This window comes from Phoxinus phoxinus, assembly GCF_949152265.1.
Source record: "Phoxinus phoxinus genome assembly, chromosome: 21".
Lineage (NCBI taxonomy): Eukaryota > Metazoa > Chordata > Actinopteri > Cypriniformes > Leuciscidae > Phoxinus > Phoxinus phoxinus.
The window spans coordinates 10098989-10118012 of NC_136896.1; the positions used below are offsets into that span (position 1 = coordinate 10098989).

Sequence of the window (19024 nt, forward strand, 5' to 3'; positions counted from 1 at the left end):
AAGTCAATGGGGACCAGCAACTGTTTGGCTACCCACGCTCTTAAAAATATTTTCTTTTGTGTTCAACAGAATAAAGGACTCATACAGGTTTAGAACAATTTCAAGGTGAGTAAATTATGAAAGAATTTTCATTTTTGGGTGTACTGTTTAAAGTCATCTTGAAGCCTTCATGGTAGTTTACTGATGCCACCTGGTGGGCCTCCTGTTTGAGAACCTTTTCAAGGTGGTTACCTATATTTGCCCAAATTTAGAGCCCACCCATATATTCTGATCCCTATGATTTGAGTAACTCATTCAATGTAAATAAGTAAGCACCAAAGTTTAATCGTTTATTAAAATCCCTAACCCTATGACCAATAACAAACACTTTTGTTTCTGGTTACAATTATATACATATTTTTTTTAAGTGAAGTAGTTCTTGGGACAGCGAGTAGAAATGTGGCTAAAGTAATTTGCATTGCTTTAAAGGCCATGATAAAAGGCCATCAAGAATGAATGCTTTGCAGGTGATCGTCTCTTGAAGCTTCACAATGAATGAAAGATAGCACAAATATTTAACATTGCTTCACCCGATATTACGTAACACAATGAAGTCTCGGGACACCTGAACAGCTTGAACACCTGGAAGGCTCTTCATAGTCAGCTGTAACGCTAGCTGTCCCTGGGCTCTGGGCCTCAGAGTTGATTTGCATCTGCCATAGTTTCCTCTCAGGCATTGCACTCTAATGTATCCCAGTGGTCGCTTCCATTCTCATGGTAATGACCACAAGTGAAAGTAGCCTTTGCTGTTCTATAATTTTATCACGTGGGATATCTGTTCCTTTGCTATCTGCACCTGATCGTTTTACATTAGCAGTTGTAATTAGCTAATTTTGGCTCTGCATGTTTTGATCTTATAAAAAACGTTATTGATAAAATACACACTCATTGTATCTCACTGTAACATCACCTGACTTTTTTTCTAAAATAAAAAATAGTTGGTTATGATCACACTCTAAAAAATGCTGGGTTGTTTCAACCCAATTTTGGGTCAAATATGGACAAACCCAAACGTTGGGTTAAAAATGTAATTAAAAAATTTAACCCAACGGCTGGGTTTGTCCATATTTGACCCAAAATTGGGTTGAAACAACCCAGCATTTTTTAGAGTGCAGGGCCTAATATACTCTTTTTACAATACTGCAGACATTACGGAGTATATTTGTGTCATTTTCCATTTAAAAAAGATAAATTTAATTAATAAACCTTATGTAAGATAAGTAAAAAAAAAAAAAAAAAAATATTGGCAAGACAAAATATAAGATATATTCTTATTATTTTACATAGAACTGGTTTTAGAATGTTTAGATTTTTCTAAATGTAATTAAAACCAAGTTAAAAAATGTGGTAAAACAAAATATTCTATAGATATTCTCTAAGAGCAGTTATTAATTTTTCACAGCTTTGCTTAACAGATATATCAATTGTTGTATAAACAAGACTGAGATTAAATTATGACTCATTTTATTGATTTTTTTTGTGTTTTGTTTGACTTTTTTTATTGTTTTGGTCATTGTATGAAATAATACAAGTTATTTTAATATTAAAATATTACTTCATTTACTTAATCTACATCAGAGCACAATGAGCCATAATTTTGTTCTTTATAATTTAACACAGTGCCTCATGGGGTTTGAAACACATCTGTCTGCCACACAGAGATTAAGTTTTAATTGTGTTAAACCTATTGACATCACTGTGACCAAACAAAACTGGCTGACCCTGTATTCGTGAGAATCGTGATTCATTCGAAGAAAGGCTAAACGGGGATACTCTCCTGTCCTAAAATTGAAGGAGACACACTGTCTGTGGATAAATGCTGCTTCTCTAAGTGCCCTAGCTGCTTTCCTTAGAGGCTGAAACACAATCTCCGTGAATGGCACATCCTTTGACTATCAGATTGTGTGTGCTTGTCTTCAGGCTTCTTGCCTTATCTGGAGGCCATCTTGATCTATATGGGCCCCATCCATACATTCTTTCTCGTATGTTTGATCACGGAAATCTTAAAGGCCCTTTGTGTGCTTTTTCCCCAGTGTGATGTTTTCGTGGAGTGTGACAGTACCAGTTCATATAGGTGACAACTTGGGTGGTATATCACAAATCTAAGTGTTCTTGCCACCATCTGACTCATGTGGTTACGGAAAAAGCTTGTTTCCTGACCTACACTGCATTGTAACTTCCTGAAAAGGTTTGGGGGCTGTCTGTACCACAAAGTTCCGTTGTTGTTATGACATTTTGCTTCTATTTTACATTTTAGTCTTGACATTTGGAACTTTATTGGAATCTTAACCCTAAAATGCATACCTCAGGTCTTTAGTGACCCGTGACGTCATTCACTACCCCTTCTCGTTCATTCTTTAAAGTTAGACATCAACCTTCTTAGTATTCCTCAATCAATTCATGATATACAATATAACATTATTTTTTTTATAAAATTATAAATAATTCCTGTTTTCCCATTCATTTTGTTGTAAAAATTGTATAGAGTCGCCAAGTTAACGACCCGAGGTGTGTAATAGTGTAAGTATATATTTTTTCTGCACAACAATAATTTTATCTTTGATGAGTGAATAAGTGCAATTCACCTTTGTTCCACAAGATGACAAATGTCTGATACACAATGATGAAGTGACGTTTCACTCACTGTCACCGCAGGCAGAAAACAAAAGGAAGTATCATCAGCAAAACTTGAATGGCTCATTGATTTACAGCAGAGCGAGTACTGAACGCAATCAAATATTAGTGTCACTGTCAGCGATCAAAATATTGATTTTGAAGATGTTGAAAATTATAGTTTCGAGAGAGATCACGAATATGAGCCAGATGCAGAGTGTACTGGGAAATGAGCTCTGACGAGAACAGTGATGCTGGTATAAAACATCTGCTCAAATTGAACCCTTCCAAGCTCAAAACGGTTTTCTTCTGTAATTATTACTCTAATATCAGGAGAGTTTTATATTATCGTGACAGGTAGAGATCCATCCTTGTTAGATAGAGATCCGGGTCGCTAAAGACCCGAATATGTAATAATGATTACCAAAACATTCAAGCATTTAAGGGTTAATGATTTCTTTATTGAGTCCTTTCCCTCAAGATAAAGAGCATGAAGATTGTGCACAGCTGTATTACTCTTGGATCTGTTTTGGCTTAGCACAATGAGACTGACCCTAATGACACTGTGTTTCATTAAGAGGTGTCTGGCATGACTGGGTGCATTAGATAACTACTGATGGCAATCCACTAAGTATTACATATCCTGGAGTGAGTCTATATTGGAAGCTTTTCAAACTCCCTAAAAAGATGCCCATTTCTATTAGATTGTTGAGTAGAACCCAAAAGTTGCAGGTGAGAATGAAACCATGAGACCACCAAGTTTATATCAGTAATGCATGTAAAGGGCTGAAACATTACTGGGAGATGGCTGAGAACATGGTCTTCCCCTTGAGACGTTGATCATTTAAAAGTCAATGTCTGGCCAGGACAGAGAGCTTTTGTGCTTTCCTTCACAATGCTATCACCAAAAGGCCTCACCAGACTGGCTGACCAAAGAAGCAAGGGGGGGTTACTGCCTACCTGTGGACCTATAAAGCAGCTTTTGTGCTCTCTTCAATGAACTCTGCTTTTAGGATTTATCATCATTTAACTGCAGAAGAACCACACAGGAACCATGCAAACCTTCTACTAGAGACCTGAGCCAACACGTCTTCTGGACCCTGCATTGGTATGGTACAAATATTAAGTATACTTCAAATATTACGGTGCCTTTGCCTTGAAAATAATCAGAAAATGATGTATACTGTAGATAGATAATTCAGGTCATGAGTGAACTTATATAATGTCTAGAGATATTTTATAACAGTGCAATTCTCTTTGTTCAGCGTTAGGAAATGGCAGCTGTTGGAGTTCTCTTGATTCTCCTCCCCGTGACGTGGGCCTGTACACCTCAGAAAGCTGGTAAATGTCAAATTAGCATCAAATTTGAAACATTTCCTCTCAGTTTGGATCAAAGGCCCGTGTATTTGTGGTTAGCATGATTTAATCGGCTAGATAAGCCTGACAGACCAATTTGTCATGTTTCAGATTACGTGATGGTGTCATGTTTTCCCAATGCCATCATTGCAAATGTGCCAGAATGTCCATATGGATGGGAGATTGGCCAGCTGTCCCTGGGCGGCGTGTGCTACACTGGAATTAACACTCCAGGCTTCTTTCGTTTTACCATCCCAGACCTCACTCCTAAGAATCACTCATACTGCGGCACCCTGTCTGAGGTGAGATGTTCGATTGGTTTGATATATTTGAATATTTATTTCATTCAAAATAGCACTAAAAATGCACCTATCTTCCTTTTAGTATGTAGGAGGCAAAGACCCACGGTACATATTCTACAACTCAATTGTATCCAACGACTCCTCTCTCACTGTCCGGAACCAGCCTGTCAACTACACGTTCAGTTGCACTTATAAAGCGGCTTATCTGGTCAACAATGCCGTGTTCAGCCAAAGGTAGACCCTGTTACTCTGATGTCAAGTCCAGCAGGTGTAGATTTCATGGAGCCTGTGCATTCTGACCCTTGACTTGCAGCGTCTTTACTAAACCCTCTGCTTCTTCCAGAGTGGCAACAGTTTATGTCAACAACGGGAGTTTAGGTTCTTTTAAGTCTCAGTTGTCTATGAACGTCTTCACAGTGAGTACTTCAGTTATTCTCAAGTGTCCAGTGATGAAGAAAGTAGGCTACAAATGGGACATTTCCTCACCATTTTATTTGACATTTTGTAAAAAGGTGTGTAATGCACACAAAAATTTTTTTTTAAAACCAATGGATTTTCATAATATTTATACAGTGGAGTCATAATATATACAATATATATATATATATTTTCCCTCCCAAATGTTAACTGTGAATAACTTTGATTTTACTCTGATCGTTGTGTTTTTTTGGGTGAATTTTGTGGTTTGTAGAACTCGAAGTTCCTCTATGCAAAAGATGCACCGTATGTGATTGACACATCCGAGATTGGATCAGAGGTGTTCATTGGCATTGAAGCAAAAGGACTGAGTAACAGGTGAGTTGCTCAAAAGAAAGTCTACATTTGGTCAAACACACAGATTCACATAATCAGTTCAAAAGACTCTCTCTTTAATGTTTATAGATTCAAAGTAGTAATAACAAATTGCTGGGCAACACCTACTCCATATTCAACAGACAAGAAGAGGTGGGCTTTAATTCAGAACAGGTAAGATTTTATTGTCAATTCAAACATATTAGGAAGAATGTGTGTCAGTGTGATTCAATACTGCTCACTGGGTAATATATATCCTCCTGGTTAACAGTTGCTCCTTAGACAACACAGTCACCATATTTGAAAATGCCAAAGACAGTCGGTCCATGTTCAAGTTCAATTCGTTCCGCTTCCAGCGGCTAGAGAAAGTGTCCACTGTGTGGCTCCACTGTGAGGTCCAAGTATGTGACGGGGAGAAGCTGTTCTGTCAGCCGGTGAGTATCAGTGTCAATTTAATGCTATTGTAGTTTTAAATAGATTACCGGCTCCACTTAGACTCTTCTTAACTATCCAAGACTCCATGTACATCAAGAAGCACTGAATTTGAACCTGATCCAAATGGAGGGATCCTGACCATGGAGTTTCAAGTCAGAGGTATTTAACTTTTTTTTCTTCTGCACGATTCAAGTTTGATATTCAAGAACATTTGTTTTAAAACCACATAACTCTCTGTATACAGCACAACAATCTTCCAGTTATGTCCATCTTGCAGGTAAGTCAATCAATGCAGTGAATGATTTTCATATTGATATTTAGTTTTAAGGTACACCACCGTTTTACACCTGCATTTAAACTGATTTTTAAATGATCTTATAAAAAAAGTCACTTTTAACATTATAGCACTAAGATCTCCCTTTTCTTACCTTTCTGTTTTACAGGCCCAATTCTGTGTCTGCTGTCCATATTTCTACTGAATGAATTTTTAGGATACTTCAGTTTGTAATGAGGCCAAATGTGGGTCACTCAAATGCAATGAAACATGCCTTTGCACTTATACAATTACATACAAATACTTAAATATAGACACGCATGCATGCATGCATAAACTCACACACCATACGTGTCTCAGGGAGTGTATCAACACATTCCTTTAAATGTTCACTAGCATTTTATTATTTTTTTTATAGTTTTTACTTGTTTTTTCCTTACATGAATATTGGTAGAACAAGAAAACAATATCTGAAGGAGGTACTATCAGTTGATAATCTTTAGTGTAAAAGACGTTGAAACATGCTTGTTTTTATCCTGCATTATATGTGAAAAAATATTTTTAGTAATTCAATTCTTTCAAAAGATGTTGTCATTGATAACTTAAAAAGAAAAAACTTTTAAAATAAATGTTTTTAAGTTTTTACAATATTTGTTGTAATGTCCTAATATCCAAGAACATACAAAATCACAGTCAAATTAGATATCGGGTACAGTGAGTGTGTGCATTTCTGTCATTTTAGCCATGGCTGGGGTCCGCTGGATTGCTCTTCTGTCTTTAAAATCTCCATCATTTGCTGAAGTTGTTTTGGGTTTCTCCTGTTTAGACATGACAGTGCAAGACTGTCCATAAACAGTGTGTCAGGTCTCCATATAGCACTTCCTTTCACTTTGTGTCATGACCAAACACCCAACACTGTAAATAAAGTAAACATAAGGGGCTTGATACTTACACCTGTTCCTGATTTAGGACTTGCATCATAGTCCTGGCCAACGTCTGGAAACCTGAATCCAGATTTGCCTGTCAACCAGAAGGTTTTCTGTGTTCCCTTTCCCTAAAAAACACATCAGAGATTTGATGCACAGATATGGCATGACAGTAGACACTGTTTAGAAGTCTGAGACCACCAGTGAAAATGTTTCTATTTTTTATTTAATATTTTAATTAGAAATTATATTAATATCAATGCATGTCTTAACATGACTCTTTTTTTTTTTTTGCATTGCTCACAACCCTACATTATGCAGGTATAAATTGAAGAAAATATAGCAGATTTTAGTGTTATCTCGGACTGTATAAAGAGTGACATTATACAAACCTTTATTTCAATGTCGCCCCTCTCCTCCAGTTCAAAACTTCCATTCTTGAGGAGAATATCAGCAGTGCTTTGAGAGGTATGGATTCTCAGTGCTGAAAAAGAAAAAAGCAAGAATTGACCTCTCATAATTAAATAAAACAAAGTTTTACAGAAAAATATAGACTAATTAAATAGGTTAAATATAGTCTATAACCAGCTTATAAGGAACATTCTAAGAACTTTGGCTAATGTTCTAGCAAGGTTCTCTCAAAGTCATGAACAATGTTCTTTCAGAAACGTTAATAGAATGTTTAGTGAACGTTAATCTGAAACGTTTAGTTGGATGTTCGTCTAACATTTTTTAATGTTACTAATTGTTTCAGCAATTCGCATAAACAAAACATTTCGCATAAACAAAAACATTTAAAAAACTATGTTTTGAACGTCCAGAGAACATTCAGAAATAACGGTTTTAGAACATAAATGTCAGCTAAATGTTTTTTGACCATATTTTTGTTAGCAGGTAACTGATAGTTTAGTATGTTTCTTAAAGCATATGTTTTATTAAACACACAATGTAACACTCAGAAGGCCTAGGAAAAGGCCTCAGGTTATAGAGTGCACTGTGTTTCCCACTTCAGTAGCTCTGAGCAAAACAGCTAGCAGGCTGCACCAGTCACCAAATGCTACAGTGATAAGGAGACTGCGTGAGCTGGTTTGATGTTCTGCTGGCATCTCGGCTTTGTTGTCTCCACCAATAAAGTCTAAGCTTTGGCATCTGGAACTCTGTGACTCGAGTGATTTCTTGCAAAGCAGAGAATACTTTTCCACGACAACAGTTGCTAAAAATAATATTAAGAAAAGTCCTTACGAAGACTGTTGCTCTCCATCCTAGAAGCTGTGTTTACTGTATCTCCAAATAAACAGTAGCGAGGCATTGTATTACCCACAACTCCAGCAACCACTGGGCCTGTACATGCAAGGGACAGAAGTTGTTTTTGAGTATCATTTTCTTGTATATCTCTTACAACATGTATAGCCCACAATACACTTATAGTACAGTATATTTGCATACCAGAATTGATCCCAATTCGTAGGGCCAGTTTCTCATTAGGCAGATGCCTAATTTTGAACCTTTTGAGGGCAAAGAGGAAGTGGAGTGCCATAGTAGAGATTTCCTCAGCATGAAGATTACCGTTACTGATAGGCAGCCCACTGGCCACCATATATGCATCCCCTATGGTCTCCACCTACCAGAACATTTGAAATTCAAGTAAATGACCTAAAAAATTTAAGTGAATTTACAGAAATATTTTTTTATTCATTTATCATTAAACAATAGCATTCATCCAGTCCTTCATCCATTTACATCACATTATACTGTAAATCTGGTTATGTTTATTCACATGGCATGTCTGAAACTCATGCAAATGATCAATAATGAGGAGCAAATATTGACAGAATTCTGCATTCAATCTGAATATTTACCAGCTATACCAGGCCCAGTCTAGGGCATGAACAGGGCAGTTGCTGCATACCAAGGTGAGTCTGCTTCACTTACCTTGTAGACATCATATAGCTTGATGATCTCATCAAAAAGACTGTAGAGGTCATTGAGGAGGGTGACCACCTCCAGAGCTGAGCTAATGGAGCACATGGTGGTGAAACCCACAATGTCAGAGAAAAAGATGGTCACCATGTCATAGCCTTTAGGCTCCACTGAGTTCCCAGCCATTAGCTGATCAGCAATATACCTGTAAGAACAGACAGCCATTACTGAAAATACAAGTACCGGCCGGTATTATGCATAACATGATGTCCATGAGGTTTTTATCAACACTGAGATTTGAGGTCAAAATGTATATGAATGTATAGGAGAAAGTGTACGGAGCCCTTAAAAAAAATGGGATGGGAGGAAAAATGATCTTTTACATATCCTCACATTTTAAATGGTTCTGTGGTGTGATCAATTTTAAAAGTATAAAACTTTCATAGGGTCTCTCAATTAATAATAGCTGTAAATAACTAAAAACTCACCAGGAATTTACAAGATTAAAGAGTATTATTTTACAATAAATGACTAGTCAGAAATTTACTGTGAAATCAATGCATGCTAGGTAATTTTCTTACAAATGACTTTGAATCAACAGCAGAATGATGCTAACATCACAGTAATTCACTGTTATTGGACATTATAAATCCATCTTTAACCATAAGATTTATTTTTTTAATTAATTAATTAAAAATTAATTAATCAAATGAATTCTTTATTTTAAGAATACATAGTTATAAAATTTGTAAATGTTTTCATGTCTACCGATATAAAATCTATAATATAACAATTTGTAATGAAAAACATGTCAAAATGTCACTGTCCCAATGATGCTATAACAATTTGTTTACTTTGGCAGCATGCTAGATAGAAGCTTATCAGCTCTGCTTTTCTCTGCTGTGAGCTGATTGGTTCTTTCCTCCACTACTTCTTCCAGATGATTTGCGTATTTCTCGAGTTTGCTCACCATGTTGTCCAGGATATTGGTATGGCTGGAAATTAATGAAACAGCTTAGAATAAATAACACTAAATACATTTAGGAGTGCCAGGATCATTGGGCAGACAGCTACATAAGACATTCACCTTTCAGGACATGCCTCACGCAGTTGTCTCCTGACACTGGTGAATGTGGGTCTGTGGTCTGGGTTCTCACTCCAGCAGGCTTTTAACAAGGGAATGAGACGTTCATCACAGATGTCAGCAGACAAGGTTGGTCGAAGGGGCTCCTCACTCATAGGGGTCCTTAACTGCTTGATAATCTCTAAATAATGTAATACAACACACAAACTGAGAAGCCAAACATAATCCAGTTGGCCCTGTAATTATATGAAATAATAATCAGAAAAATCAAAGCATTTTGAAATGGAACGGTTTACTAAACCTTCAGAAAACAATATTTGTAAAAAGAAAAAAATCTAAAGAATTGTGGTATGATATTGGAGAGTATCCGGAGCTCATACTCGAGAAGAAAAAAACACCTACATTTTATTCAGAGGCCAAAACAGAGCAAAAATATGCAATTGCTGATATTTAGATGGCCAAAAGCTGAAATTCTTAGTTTGTAATATAAATCAATGAGATCTTTAAAATAGTATAGCAGACAACTTCGTTAAAATGTATATACTGTAAATATCAGTTGACACTCTATATCTCCCAATAATATGTCTTATTAAGATGATTTAAATACTTAGTTTTATGATCATAGCTCTGTTGTTTTCATTTTGTGGGGGTGAAACATAATGCAATGCTATATACAATAATGATTTAAAGACGTACAAAATAATTACATTTAAAAAGCCTGATGTATCATATTTGATACATTTTAACGTGATTTAGTTCAGTAAGTGTTCATCTTAAAATTACCAATATAAAAGTTATTCTTTTTTTTAACTTTCTTAAAAATCAGTAAAGATTTCACATTATAGGGATAAGAAATACTGTACAACACAAGCATTACCTTTTGGTTCCAGGTGAACATCATGGTATGGGCCCACCTCAGAACTGTACATCAGCTCTCGCATGATTATGGCAAAGCTAAAGACATCTCCTTTCTGGCTGCCGTTGAAAGGGTAGTAGACTTCTCTCAAAAACTCAGGAGCAGTCCAGAACATATCTTCATACTTTGGATGTTCCAGTGACATCAGTCTTTGTTTGCTGCCATGTTTGTACTCCCACAGGCCAAAGCCAGAGAGTTTAATCTGCAACCTGCTGTCCACCAAGCACGTACTGGGCCTCAGATTTCCATGAGACTTCAGACTGCTCTTATGTATGTACTCCATGCCCTGTCGAGAACATACAACAATAAAAGGTCTCACAGTAATAGAAAAGCAGACCAGTCTTGTTCCAAATCAACTCTCCTAGTAGATATGCACATTGTTGTTATAAATAAACTAGAAATCTTAAATAATATAATGCAATGAAGGACATTACATTGAAACAACATACTCACATTAACAATGTCATAGGCAAAGGACAATTTGAACATCCAGTCCAACTCAATTTCACTGTTCCAAAGAACATCCTGATGTTTCAAAAGCAGAATAACAGATATACTAAGAGTTTGATGATGTGTACATGTTATATACGTTTCAAACTTAATTCTAATTAGTCCTGTAAACTGGTGATAAACAACGATATTTCAATAATAAATATGTTTAAAACAATTCTGTTTCTTTACAGATTTTCAAATTTCACTGTATTTTAGAGGCAGCATAAATGCAATACAATATATAGTCCCGCTCATTTGCAACTATCCGCACACACAATGGCACAGGTTTTACGCCGGACCCCTTCTTGACGCAACCCAGAACTGAGACACCTCACACATTCCTACGGTTTGACATATCCAATCCACCTAACCTGCATGTCTTTGAACTGTGTGGGGGAAACCCACACTGACAACATGCAAACTCTACACAGAAAGGACTCTTGGCTCAACCGGGGCTTGAACCGTGGACCTCCTTGCTGTGTGGAAACAGTGAGCCACAGCCCTTATAAATGCAATACTAAAATTGGCCTTAACTATTGAACAGCAATACTAATGTCACGGTCATGACATGTCAAGTTTTGTTTTCTCATTCATGTGTTATTTAGTTTCTAGTTCATTGTTTTCTTTGTCACGGTCTTTGCCAGAGCCCTTGTTTGTTACTTTGGTTTCTCATTAGTGCACTCCTTTTCCTTGTTTCCATTAATTCCATTATCATTCTCAATGTATTTAAGCCCTCAGTTTCCTCAGTTCTGTGTTTGTCATTAAAGGTTATGACGTATGTGTAATGTTTGATTGCTCTGTGTTTAATAAAGTTCCTTGTTTTATTGATCATTCTGTGTCACAAATCTCCTTTTGGATTCAACTACATGACACATCCGTGGCAACTAAACAATAAATGTGGTAATATAATGTGCATATTAGTATAAACAATCAGTAATTAAGTTTCACAGTTAGCTACCGGTATAAGCTGTATATGTTTGAATTACTAAAAAGAAACAACTCATAAGAATTGTTTGGCAATTGAATTGCACAGTATGTGCAGTGATAAGAGTGATTTGTTTGGGAGTGTTTGTGTTTTCAATTCACTAACAAGTATCTGATCTGAGTATTTTAGTAGAATGTTTCATGAACAATCGGATTCCCGGTCAATCACCCACGGCAGAGGAATAGACATGCTATAACTGGTTCCTATAATTGTTTTTAATGGAACAGTTCCCACTCTTTGGAAGCTAATGGGGATCTGAATAAAGAATAAACCCTACTGTATACAAACCTTCAAGCTTCCTTTCTTGCAGTACTGCATGACGATACAGACATTCGGTGGCTCAATACACACACCAAAGAACTGTACTAGGTTCTCATGTTTCATTTCTTTCAGCTACAGCAGGAATAAACAAGAATTATAGTATTAGTGTCTGTGACCTGTTGGGATAAAACAGAATCTCTGAAGATACCTGAAGTTTTACCATATTGAACTCTGCGATGACAGATGGTCTCTTGACATCAGTAAGGATTTGATTTTTTAAATACTTTATGCCCACCTCGTTTCCCTGCACCATAACAGAGTGTGTAAGGTGAAATAATTTGGCTTGTGCAATTATGTTGTAACATGTGATTCAGAATTTGTACCTGCAAGAGTCCAATAGTTGTGTAGATGGTTTCTTTAGCACTATAGCTGTTTGTGGAGAGCATGGACTGAGAGCCACCACTTCCACATTTGCTTGGTGTTGTATTTACAGACAATGATTGCATTCCCTGTAAAACCCACAATATTACTCTTTATTGTGTTAATAATCATTCATTAATAATATGCTGGTATTCATTTAGTATAATGTATGTACAGTATATTTGCATGTGGATGGGCATTTTAGGGCACTTTTTACTTACCTTGCTAAAAAAACACCAGCTTAGAACTGGTTAGACCAGTATGCTGGCCAAGACTGGTTTATGCCACATTCAGATTTTACATCTACATTGAAGGTTAAAATTGCTAGTTGGTTTGGTGCTAGTCTAGATGGAGGCAATATTAGCCTATTATTGTTAAAAAATAAAACACTTTCCTTAACTGAAGTAAACCGAATTAAAAAAATTATAGTAAACAAACACATTTTCATTGTAAAACGAACTAAAATAAAATAGAAATGACCAGAAGTGAGAGAACTGCGCGAGGCCGGTGGAGTGATTGCTGATGAGCCATTATGAGTATATGATTATGACTATTACTGATTGGCTACGAGAGTGTTGTGATGATTTGTCTGATTCACAATTCACAGAAATTGCTTACTGCACCTTTAAAATAAAATAAAAAACTTAAATGCGGTAAAAAGTAAAAAAAGAGAAACAAAAAATAAACTAAACTGAAATGACAAGTTCATCTTACTTTGGGTTCTCTAAGTATAGTTATGTCGCTGTAGTCGATAAGCCACCAGTTGGACTCTACCAGGCGGGATTGTAGACGAATCTTCTGTAGAGTCAACAGAGTGATGAAAGCCACTGCTGCCACTCCTAGCACAGGCAAAGCCACCAGCAGAACCAGAAGAGATACCTCTGGAATCGAGTGACAAGACATGATGTCATTTCAAATCCATAAAAAGACTACTTATGTGCATAGAGATCTAGCAATGTCTATTTACCATTTTCTAACCATTCACAGAGCTCATTATCGAAACCACAGGCTGGATTATCTGGTGGAGGTTTACCATTTTGCCAAACTATGTTAGAAAACCTTGATGTGGGTCTGCAAAACATTTCCCATAGAGTCAGAGGTTCAGTGTTGAGCATCAGCAATGCTATCATTTGGAATATTTTGGTCTTACTTGATCGTTTTTGTTTGACTGTCAAAGTCCAAAACAGAAACAAATTTTATGATATTTTCAGTTTGTTGTAGGTCATATACTGAATAGTCAAGGTTCCTCTCTCCATATTCATCGAAATGAACCAGACCTGAAGCCCCTGTTAAAAAAAAAAGAAGGTTATTTAGGTTATTTACAATTAATATATGAAAAATAAGAGGCTGTACAAACTTGCTTGTGTGACAGAATTACCATAAAACCTAATGGTGGTCCTGTCCCTGAGATTCTGGAGAATCTCTCGTCCATGACGGATGTCTTTACCACTTTTAAAGGCTTCTTTAAGGCCCATGGCATAAAGTAGAACAGCGTCATGTAAATAGGCAGCATATGAGCTTACCTAAATGAAATACAGAATAAAATGAATTAAAATGTGATAATATTTTATGGGAAAAAAATATTTTTTCACCCATAATTTACTAACCTCTTTTTCTGAGGACAGGTTGCTATAAAAAGGAGCCCGTTTCAATCTCTCATAAGCCTGCTCGAAAAAGTCATAGTAGTCATATCCTTCATAGGATTTCTGAGCGACGACAAACACCATGTCAAAAGCCTTCAGCATTGTTTTATTTCTGTCACCCAAGGCGGACTTCCACAGGTTGTCCTAATGGGGGAAAAAGTAAGAGTAGGTATCTATGTAGGTTGAAGAGAACTGTCACAATCTGATTCAGATTTAAATGATTAGTAGTCTAACGCCCGTTTCACACATACTCCGTATGCAGTGCGTGTGCGGTGCGTGTTGCAGTGCGTGTGCGGTACTGGAGCAGCACGCGCTATAGTGCTTTCACATATGCTGCGTTTGCAGAGCGCTACTGATACGTAGTTTCTGTGTCACAAAATAAAAAATGGGTAGGCTAAGTAATTTTGATTTTAAAACCAAACTTTAACTTTGACATTGTTACAGACATTACAACAGTATGAAATTAATTTTAATCATTGTGATTCTTTGTTTTAGTTCGAGTTGTTGACAGAAGAAAAGCTATCACGCTATATCTGTTGCTAAGATATAATACACAAATATTTTAAATTAGAATACAAATGTATAAATACTGATTATAAATGCATATTTTAAGACTAAAAAAAAAAGAACCGGGAGAGGGCTAGCCCCCAGAAGACAAAGGACCTTTTTGGAAATTAATATTTGATATAATAATTATTGTTAGCACATGCCACTACATTAAAACGAGTATCCTCTGCTATAAATAAGGCTGGCTGTAGCACCAAAAAGTTAAACATTTTGATTTACAATTACATAGTCAAAATTAATTATAACTAGCCTACATAACTATAACAAACTTATAATTACACCTTGTTTAACTTCTTTATATTCAAAAATAAAACTATATAATATGATTTACTTATGAATTCATATAGGCTACAACTACATATTCAGATATTCATTTACATTTAATAAATTCGCATGACATGAAGGTTGAATGTGACGATAAACAAAATAAATAAAAAGGGCAACACAGTAGGCCTACATATTAATGTTTAAATAGAACAACATGCAGCAATAATATATATTTATATTCTCGTTTAAAACGTTTTTAATTTCTTGATCCTGTAATTTAGTAAATGTAGAACACATTAACTGTAATTATGAGTAGCTATGATCAAATTATTACAGTTTCTTGTCAATCTATATTTATTTCAATGTGAACAATACGCTCCGGTGCGGTGCAGCACAGCAGAAAATAGACTCTGTGCGTAAACGATCGCTGCACTGCTGTATACGCACCGCAACTGGAGCGGATTGCCGGACCGCATCCGTGTGCAGTGTGAAAGCTCTAACCTGTTAACATGGGTACGGAAAAAAATACGCACCGCAAACGCACTGCATACGGAGTATGTGTGAAACGGGCGTAAGAGCCCTATCATACACCAGGCACAATGTGGCGCCAGGCGCATACGCGGCAAGTGTTTTTTGCTAGTTTCAGCCCGATGCAGTTATCATTTTCACATCCTGCGCCATGTTGTTTAAATAGCAAATGCATTTGCGCGCCCATGGGTGTGCAGGTCTAAAAACGAGGCGTGTTGAGGTGCATTGTGCAAGCGCAACTGGCATTTAAAGGGAATGGGAGATGAGACTCTGATTGGTTTATTGCACGTTGCACCTAAAACACACCCATTACTCATTAAGAAAATAGGGACAACCCTTTTAGACCATGCGCCAGGTCCGCAGACCATTTTTCACGTCATTAAACTAGCAAAAGCGGATTCGGACAAGCCCTAAATGCACTTGCGCAGTGCGCTTTAGACCATGCACTTAGATCGTTAAAATAGGGCCCTATGACTTTCATATGAATTAACACCTATTTTAGTCATTTTAATCAAAATACTCTCTATAGACACAGATCTAATAGTTTGCTCCAGGGAATATTTATCACGATATTAGTCTTTGAAATTAAATTTCAGTATCAATATATACCTTGTCTACCAAAACACACCAGAAATACATTTTAAATTCATTGACCTTAGTTTACGCAGCCAAAAAGAACATTTTGCTAACGTTGCCACTAAGTTACGAAAACGTTATTTCTGAATGTTCTCTGAATGTTAAAAACATGTTTTTTTCTTGGTTATGTGAATGTTAAGGAAACAATCCATTTTGAAAATGTTATAGGAACGTTACTTTTTAATGTTCTCTGAACATTCTGAAACGATGAGTAACATTTGAAAAAAAAAAGTGTGATGATGATGAACGTAAAAAAAAAAAAAAACTTTCCATGAATGATGTTTAGATAATGTTTTTGTGCTAACGGTTTGAGAACATTATTAAAGATAACTTTGAACAAACGTTTTATTAACGTTACAAGAAGAATGTTTGTTCATAACTTTGAGAAAACCTTGCCAGAACGTTAACTAAAGTTTTTTTTTTTACCTTTAACCTTTTTTCCATGATACATTATACATTATTCAGCGAATAACCAATTACTCACCACTTTGCCACTGACCTCAAACTGCTGAACGAGAAGAAAAACATACTCTCCGTTCATCAGTCCTTGTTTCTGAGCTTCTAGCATTAGAGACGTGGAGTCTTCAGCATTGGCGAGCACAACCACCACTAGAATGAACAGAATCACATTTACATCTTGTAACCTCATAGAAACTTAATTATTTATTCTTAAAGCCTTACTTTCAGGGCCGTTATGCATATGCAGAAGCTGTACATTGTAATCACACAACAGATTATATTTGAAATCAAAGGGATGCCCAACATCCTGCACAATAGGGAATGGGGCTTGAGAACAAAGCACATTTATCAAGGACTTTGATATTATAACAGTTAAACTGTCACTCATCTTATGCCAACTAATAGCTTCAACAAGCCATGAGGACATAAGGGCAAGATCCTTTTGTGACCTTACACATTTTGACACTGTAAACTCCACCCAGATATTGTAAGAGCTGAAAGATAAGGACTTACCTCTTGCAACCTTAGAGATGATTTGCAGGTTTCTCTGTGAAAGTTCTGGGTCACTGGTATCAAACTTGATACCAGCTGTCACTGTTACTTTGGCCTTGAGTTGCTTTTCCACAGACTTCCAAAGAGCATCAACACTGTCCCATGTGTTTGTATCCGCAGAACCCCCGATCATACCAATATGCTTCCATCCAAAAAATTCCAGTGTTTTAAGCAGGATTTCTCCAATCCTTTTAAGGGGAGGTACAATTTTTATATAGGTATCATACACCTGAAGGTTATCCATTTTTGGTGTCTGGCCAACAAAGCCGAACATGGGAATGTTCCATGTAGATGCTATGAGCCCAGTGACCTAGAGGACATAAGCAAAAACGTTATATTTTTCATAAACACTTTTTGCTAATTGTTGAAACTCTCTACACATCCTGATAGCAATCAATAATATAAATTGTCTGAATATTTTTTAAAAAGTACATATATCTTCTGTGGAAGTCTCAAGACCAAAAAAATGTCATCCTATCATTGCATTCATGTCCAACCTGCCTGCATTTCCATACCTCTGCGCACCTGCTCGCGCAGACATCACACAATCATCATCAGCGTGTTCCTTGAGGCTTGCGGAGCTGTAGTCAGACATTCACCGAGCGCCGCAAACAAACAACAGCACCTTTTACAGTTCCTCCTGAACCAAAACAGCGAGCTTATGCTGCGTTCACGCCATGCCCGTAACTGTAATAACAAGATGGCAACCTGTGACGTTCTACCCGGAGCTGTTTTCGTTCTCAGACTCGGATTTATGCGTTTCTATGGCAACACTATTAGTGCCGAAATTAACCTGCAGCAGTCAAGAGCTCTGTAAGTTGTTTACGTTCATTATTATTGTAATGTTGTGTGCTTTGAGCCATGGGGTAATTTAATGCCGTCTCTCGTGACGCTTTGTTTGCAGACTCTGCTCTCTGGCTGGCTATGCGCGTTCATGTGTTTTGGAGGGGGCGTGGCTTTGGGAAGTTGTGAAGGCAGGGTGGGATCTTATGATTTCAAAGCTGCTTTTGCTAGCCTCTCCTACTATACCTTTATATTAAAAATGTTACATTTTGTCTTTTTAAAAGCCTACATATATTTATATGTTTACATGCATTCTATATAATTCTAAGGGATTGGGACAATTAGGATAGGAATTTCTGCTGTTTCAAGGATTTTTAAAAGTCAGGTCAAATTTAATTCTACATGGTTTCAAAGCATCTTTACGGACATTTATTGTAGAAATCTTTTAATGTAGAAATAACTTTTGTGGCTAAATATGTTTTTTTAACCTTGACGAACTGCTTGTTTAAAATTAACTATACAAAGTTAACTTCACAATAGTTTTTAAAGCAAACGCAAAAGTTTTCGAGCGAAAGTAGTCTTATTGTTTCTGCCACGGATTTTACAGTTTTTTTAACAGATTTTTCAACTCGCAATTCTGACTTGTTTCTTACAATTGCTATTTGATATAAAGTCGCAATTGCGTGTTATAAGGAAAACAATTACTTTGGGATACGCAATTGCAAAATTATTTTTTCGCAATTCTAACTTTAACCCTCAATTGAGCATTCGCAA

At 36.5% G+C, this 19024-nt stretch overlaps 3 protein-coding genes across 5 annotated transcripts in view; 2 read left to right on the forward strand and 1 right to left on the reverse strand.

Moving 5' to 3' along the window:
* On the forward strand, positions 1–6457 carry tectb (tectorin beta). Its single transcript, XM_079595509.1, has 12 exons — positions 1–105; positions 3666–3760; positions 3918–3993; positions 4120–4310; positions 4393–4544; positions 4654–4726; positions 5002–5105; positions 5193–5276; positions 5374–5536; positions 5618–5696; positions 5782–5814; positions 5981–6457. Exons 3-12 carry the CDS (start codon positions 3927–3929, stop codon positions 6043–6045), a joined length of 1011 nt encoding a protein of 336 aa, XP_079451635.1. The 5' UTR covers positions 1–105; positions 3666–3760; positions 3918–3926; the 3' UTR covers positions 6046–6457.
* gucy2g (guanylate cyclase 2g) overlaps positions 6444–19024 on the reverse strand; it is a 13965-nt gene continuing 1384 nt past the window's right edge. The window contains exons 1-21 of one of the 3 annotated variants that reach the window (XM_079595497.1): positions 17983–18194; positions 17429–17777; positions 16941–17065; positions 14423–14602; positions 14194–14338; positions 13966–14101; positions 13783–13886; positions 13530–13696; positions 12779–12904; positions 12616–12699; positions 12423–12527; positions 11111–11182; positions 10619–10943; positions 9745–9922; positions 9512–9652; positions 8670–8862; positions 8184–8358; positions 7980–8078; positions 7130–7221; positions 6764–6865; positions 6444–6653 (exon numbers count right to left, since the gene is read on the reverse strand). In XM_079595497.1, the coding sequence (XP_079451623.1) occupies positions 6510–6653; positions 6764–6865; positions 7130–7221; positions 7980–8078; positions 8184–8358; positions 8670–8862; positions 9512–9652; positions 9745–9922; positions 10619–10943; positions 11111–11182; positions 12423–12527; positions 12616–12699; positions 12779–12904; positions 13530–13696; positions 13783–13886; positions 13966–14101; positions 14194–14338; positions 14423–14602; positions 16941–17065; positions 17429–17741 (3006 nt within the window). In that variant the 5' untranslated portion in view covers positions 17742–17777; positions 17983–18194 and the 3' untranslated portion in view covers positions 6444–6509. Of the gene's footprint in view, positions 6654–6763; positions 6866–7129; positions 7222–7979; positions 8079–8183; positions 8359–8669; positions 8863–9511; positions 9653–9744; positions 9923–10618; positions 10944–11110; positions 11183–12422; positions 12528–12615; positions 12700–12778; positions 12905–13529; positions 13697–13782; positions 13887–13965; positions 14102–14193; positions 14339–14422; positions 14603–16940; positions 17066–17428; positions 17778–17982; positions 18195–19024 lie in introns of those variants that run through there. The other 2 variants (XM_079595496.1, XM_079595495.1) reach the window with 2 other exon arrangements.
* Positions 18031–19024, forward strand: part of acsl5 (acyl-CoA synthetase long chain family member 5) — a 13801-nt gene continuing 12807 nt past the window's right edge. The window contains exon 1 of the mRNA XM_079595500.1: positions 18031–18280. The gene's annotated coding sequence lies outside the window, so the exon portion shown is untranslated. The remainder of the gene's footprint in view (positions 18281–19024) is intronic.

Coding starts and splice junctions, on each gene's coding strand:
- tectb (XM_079595509.1), top strand. CDS start 3,927: ATGGCAGCTGTTGGAGTTCTCTTGATTCTCCTCCCCGTGACGTGGGCC. Junction 4,545..4,653: donor AATGCCGTGTTCAGCCAAAG/GTAGACCCTGTT, acceptor TGCTTCTTCCAG/AGTGGCAACAGTTTATGTCA. Junction 5,277..5,373: donor TGGGCTTTAATTCAGAACAG/GTAAGATTTTAT, acceptor CCTGGTTAACAG/TTGCTCCTTAGACAACACAG.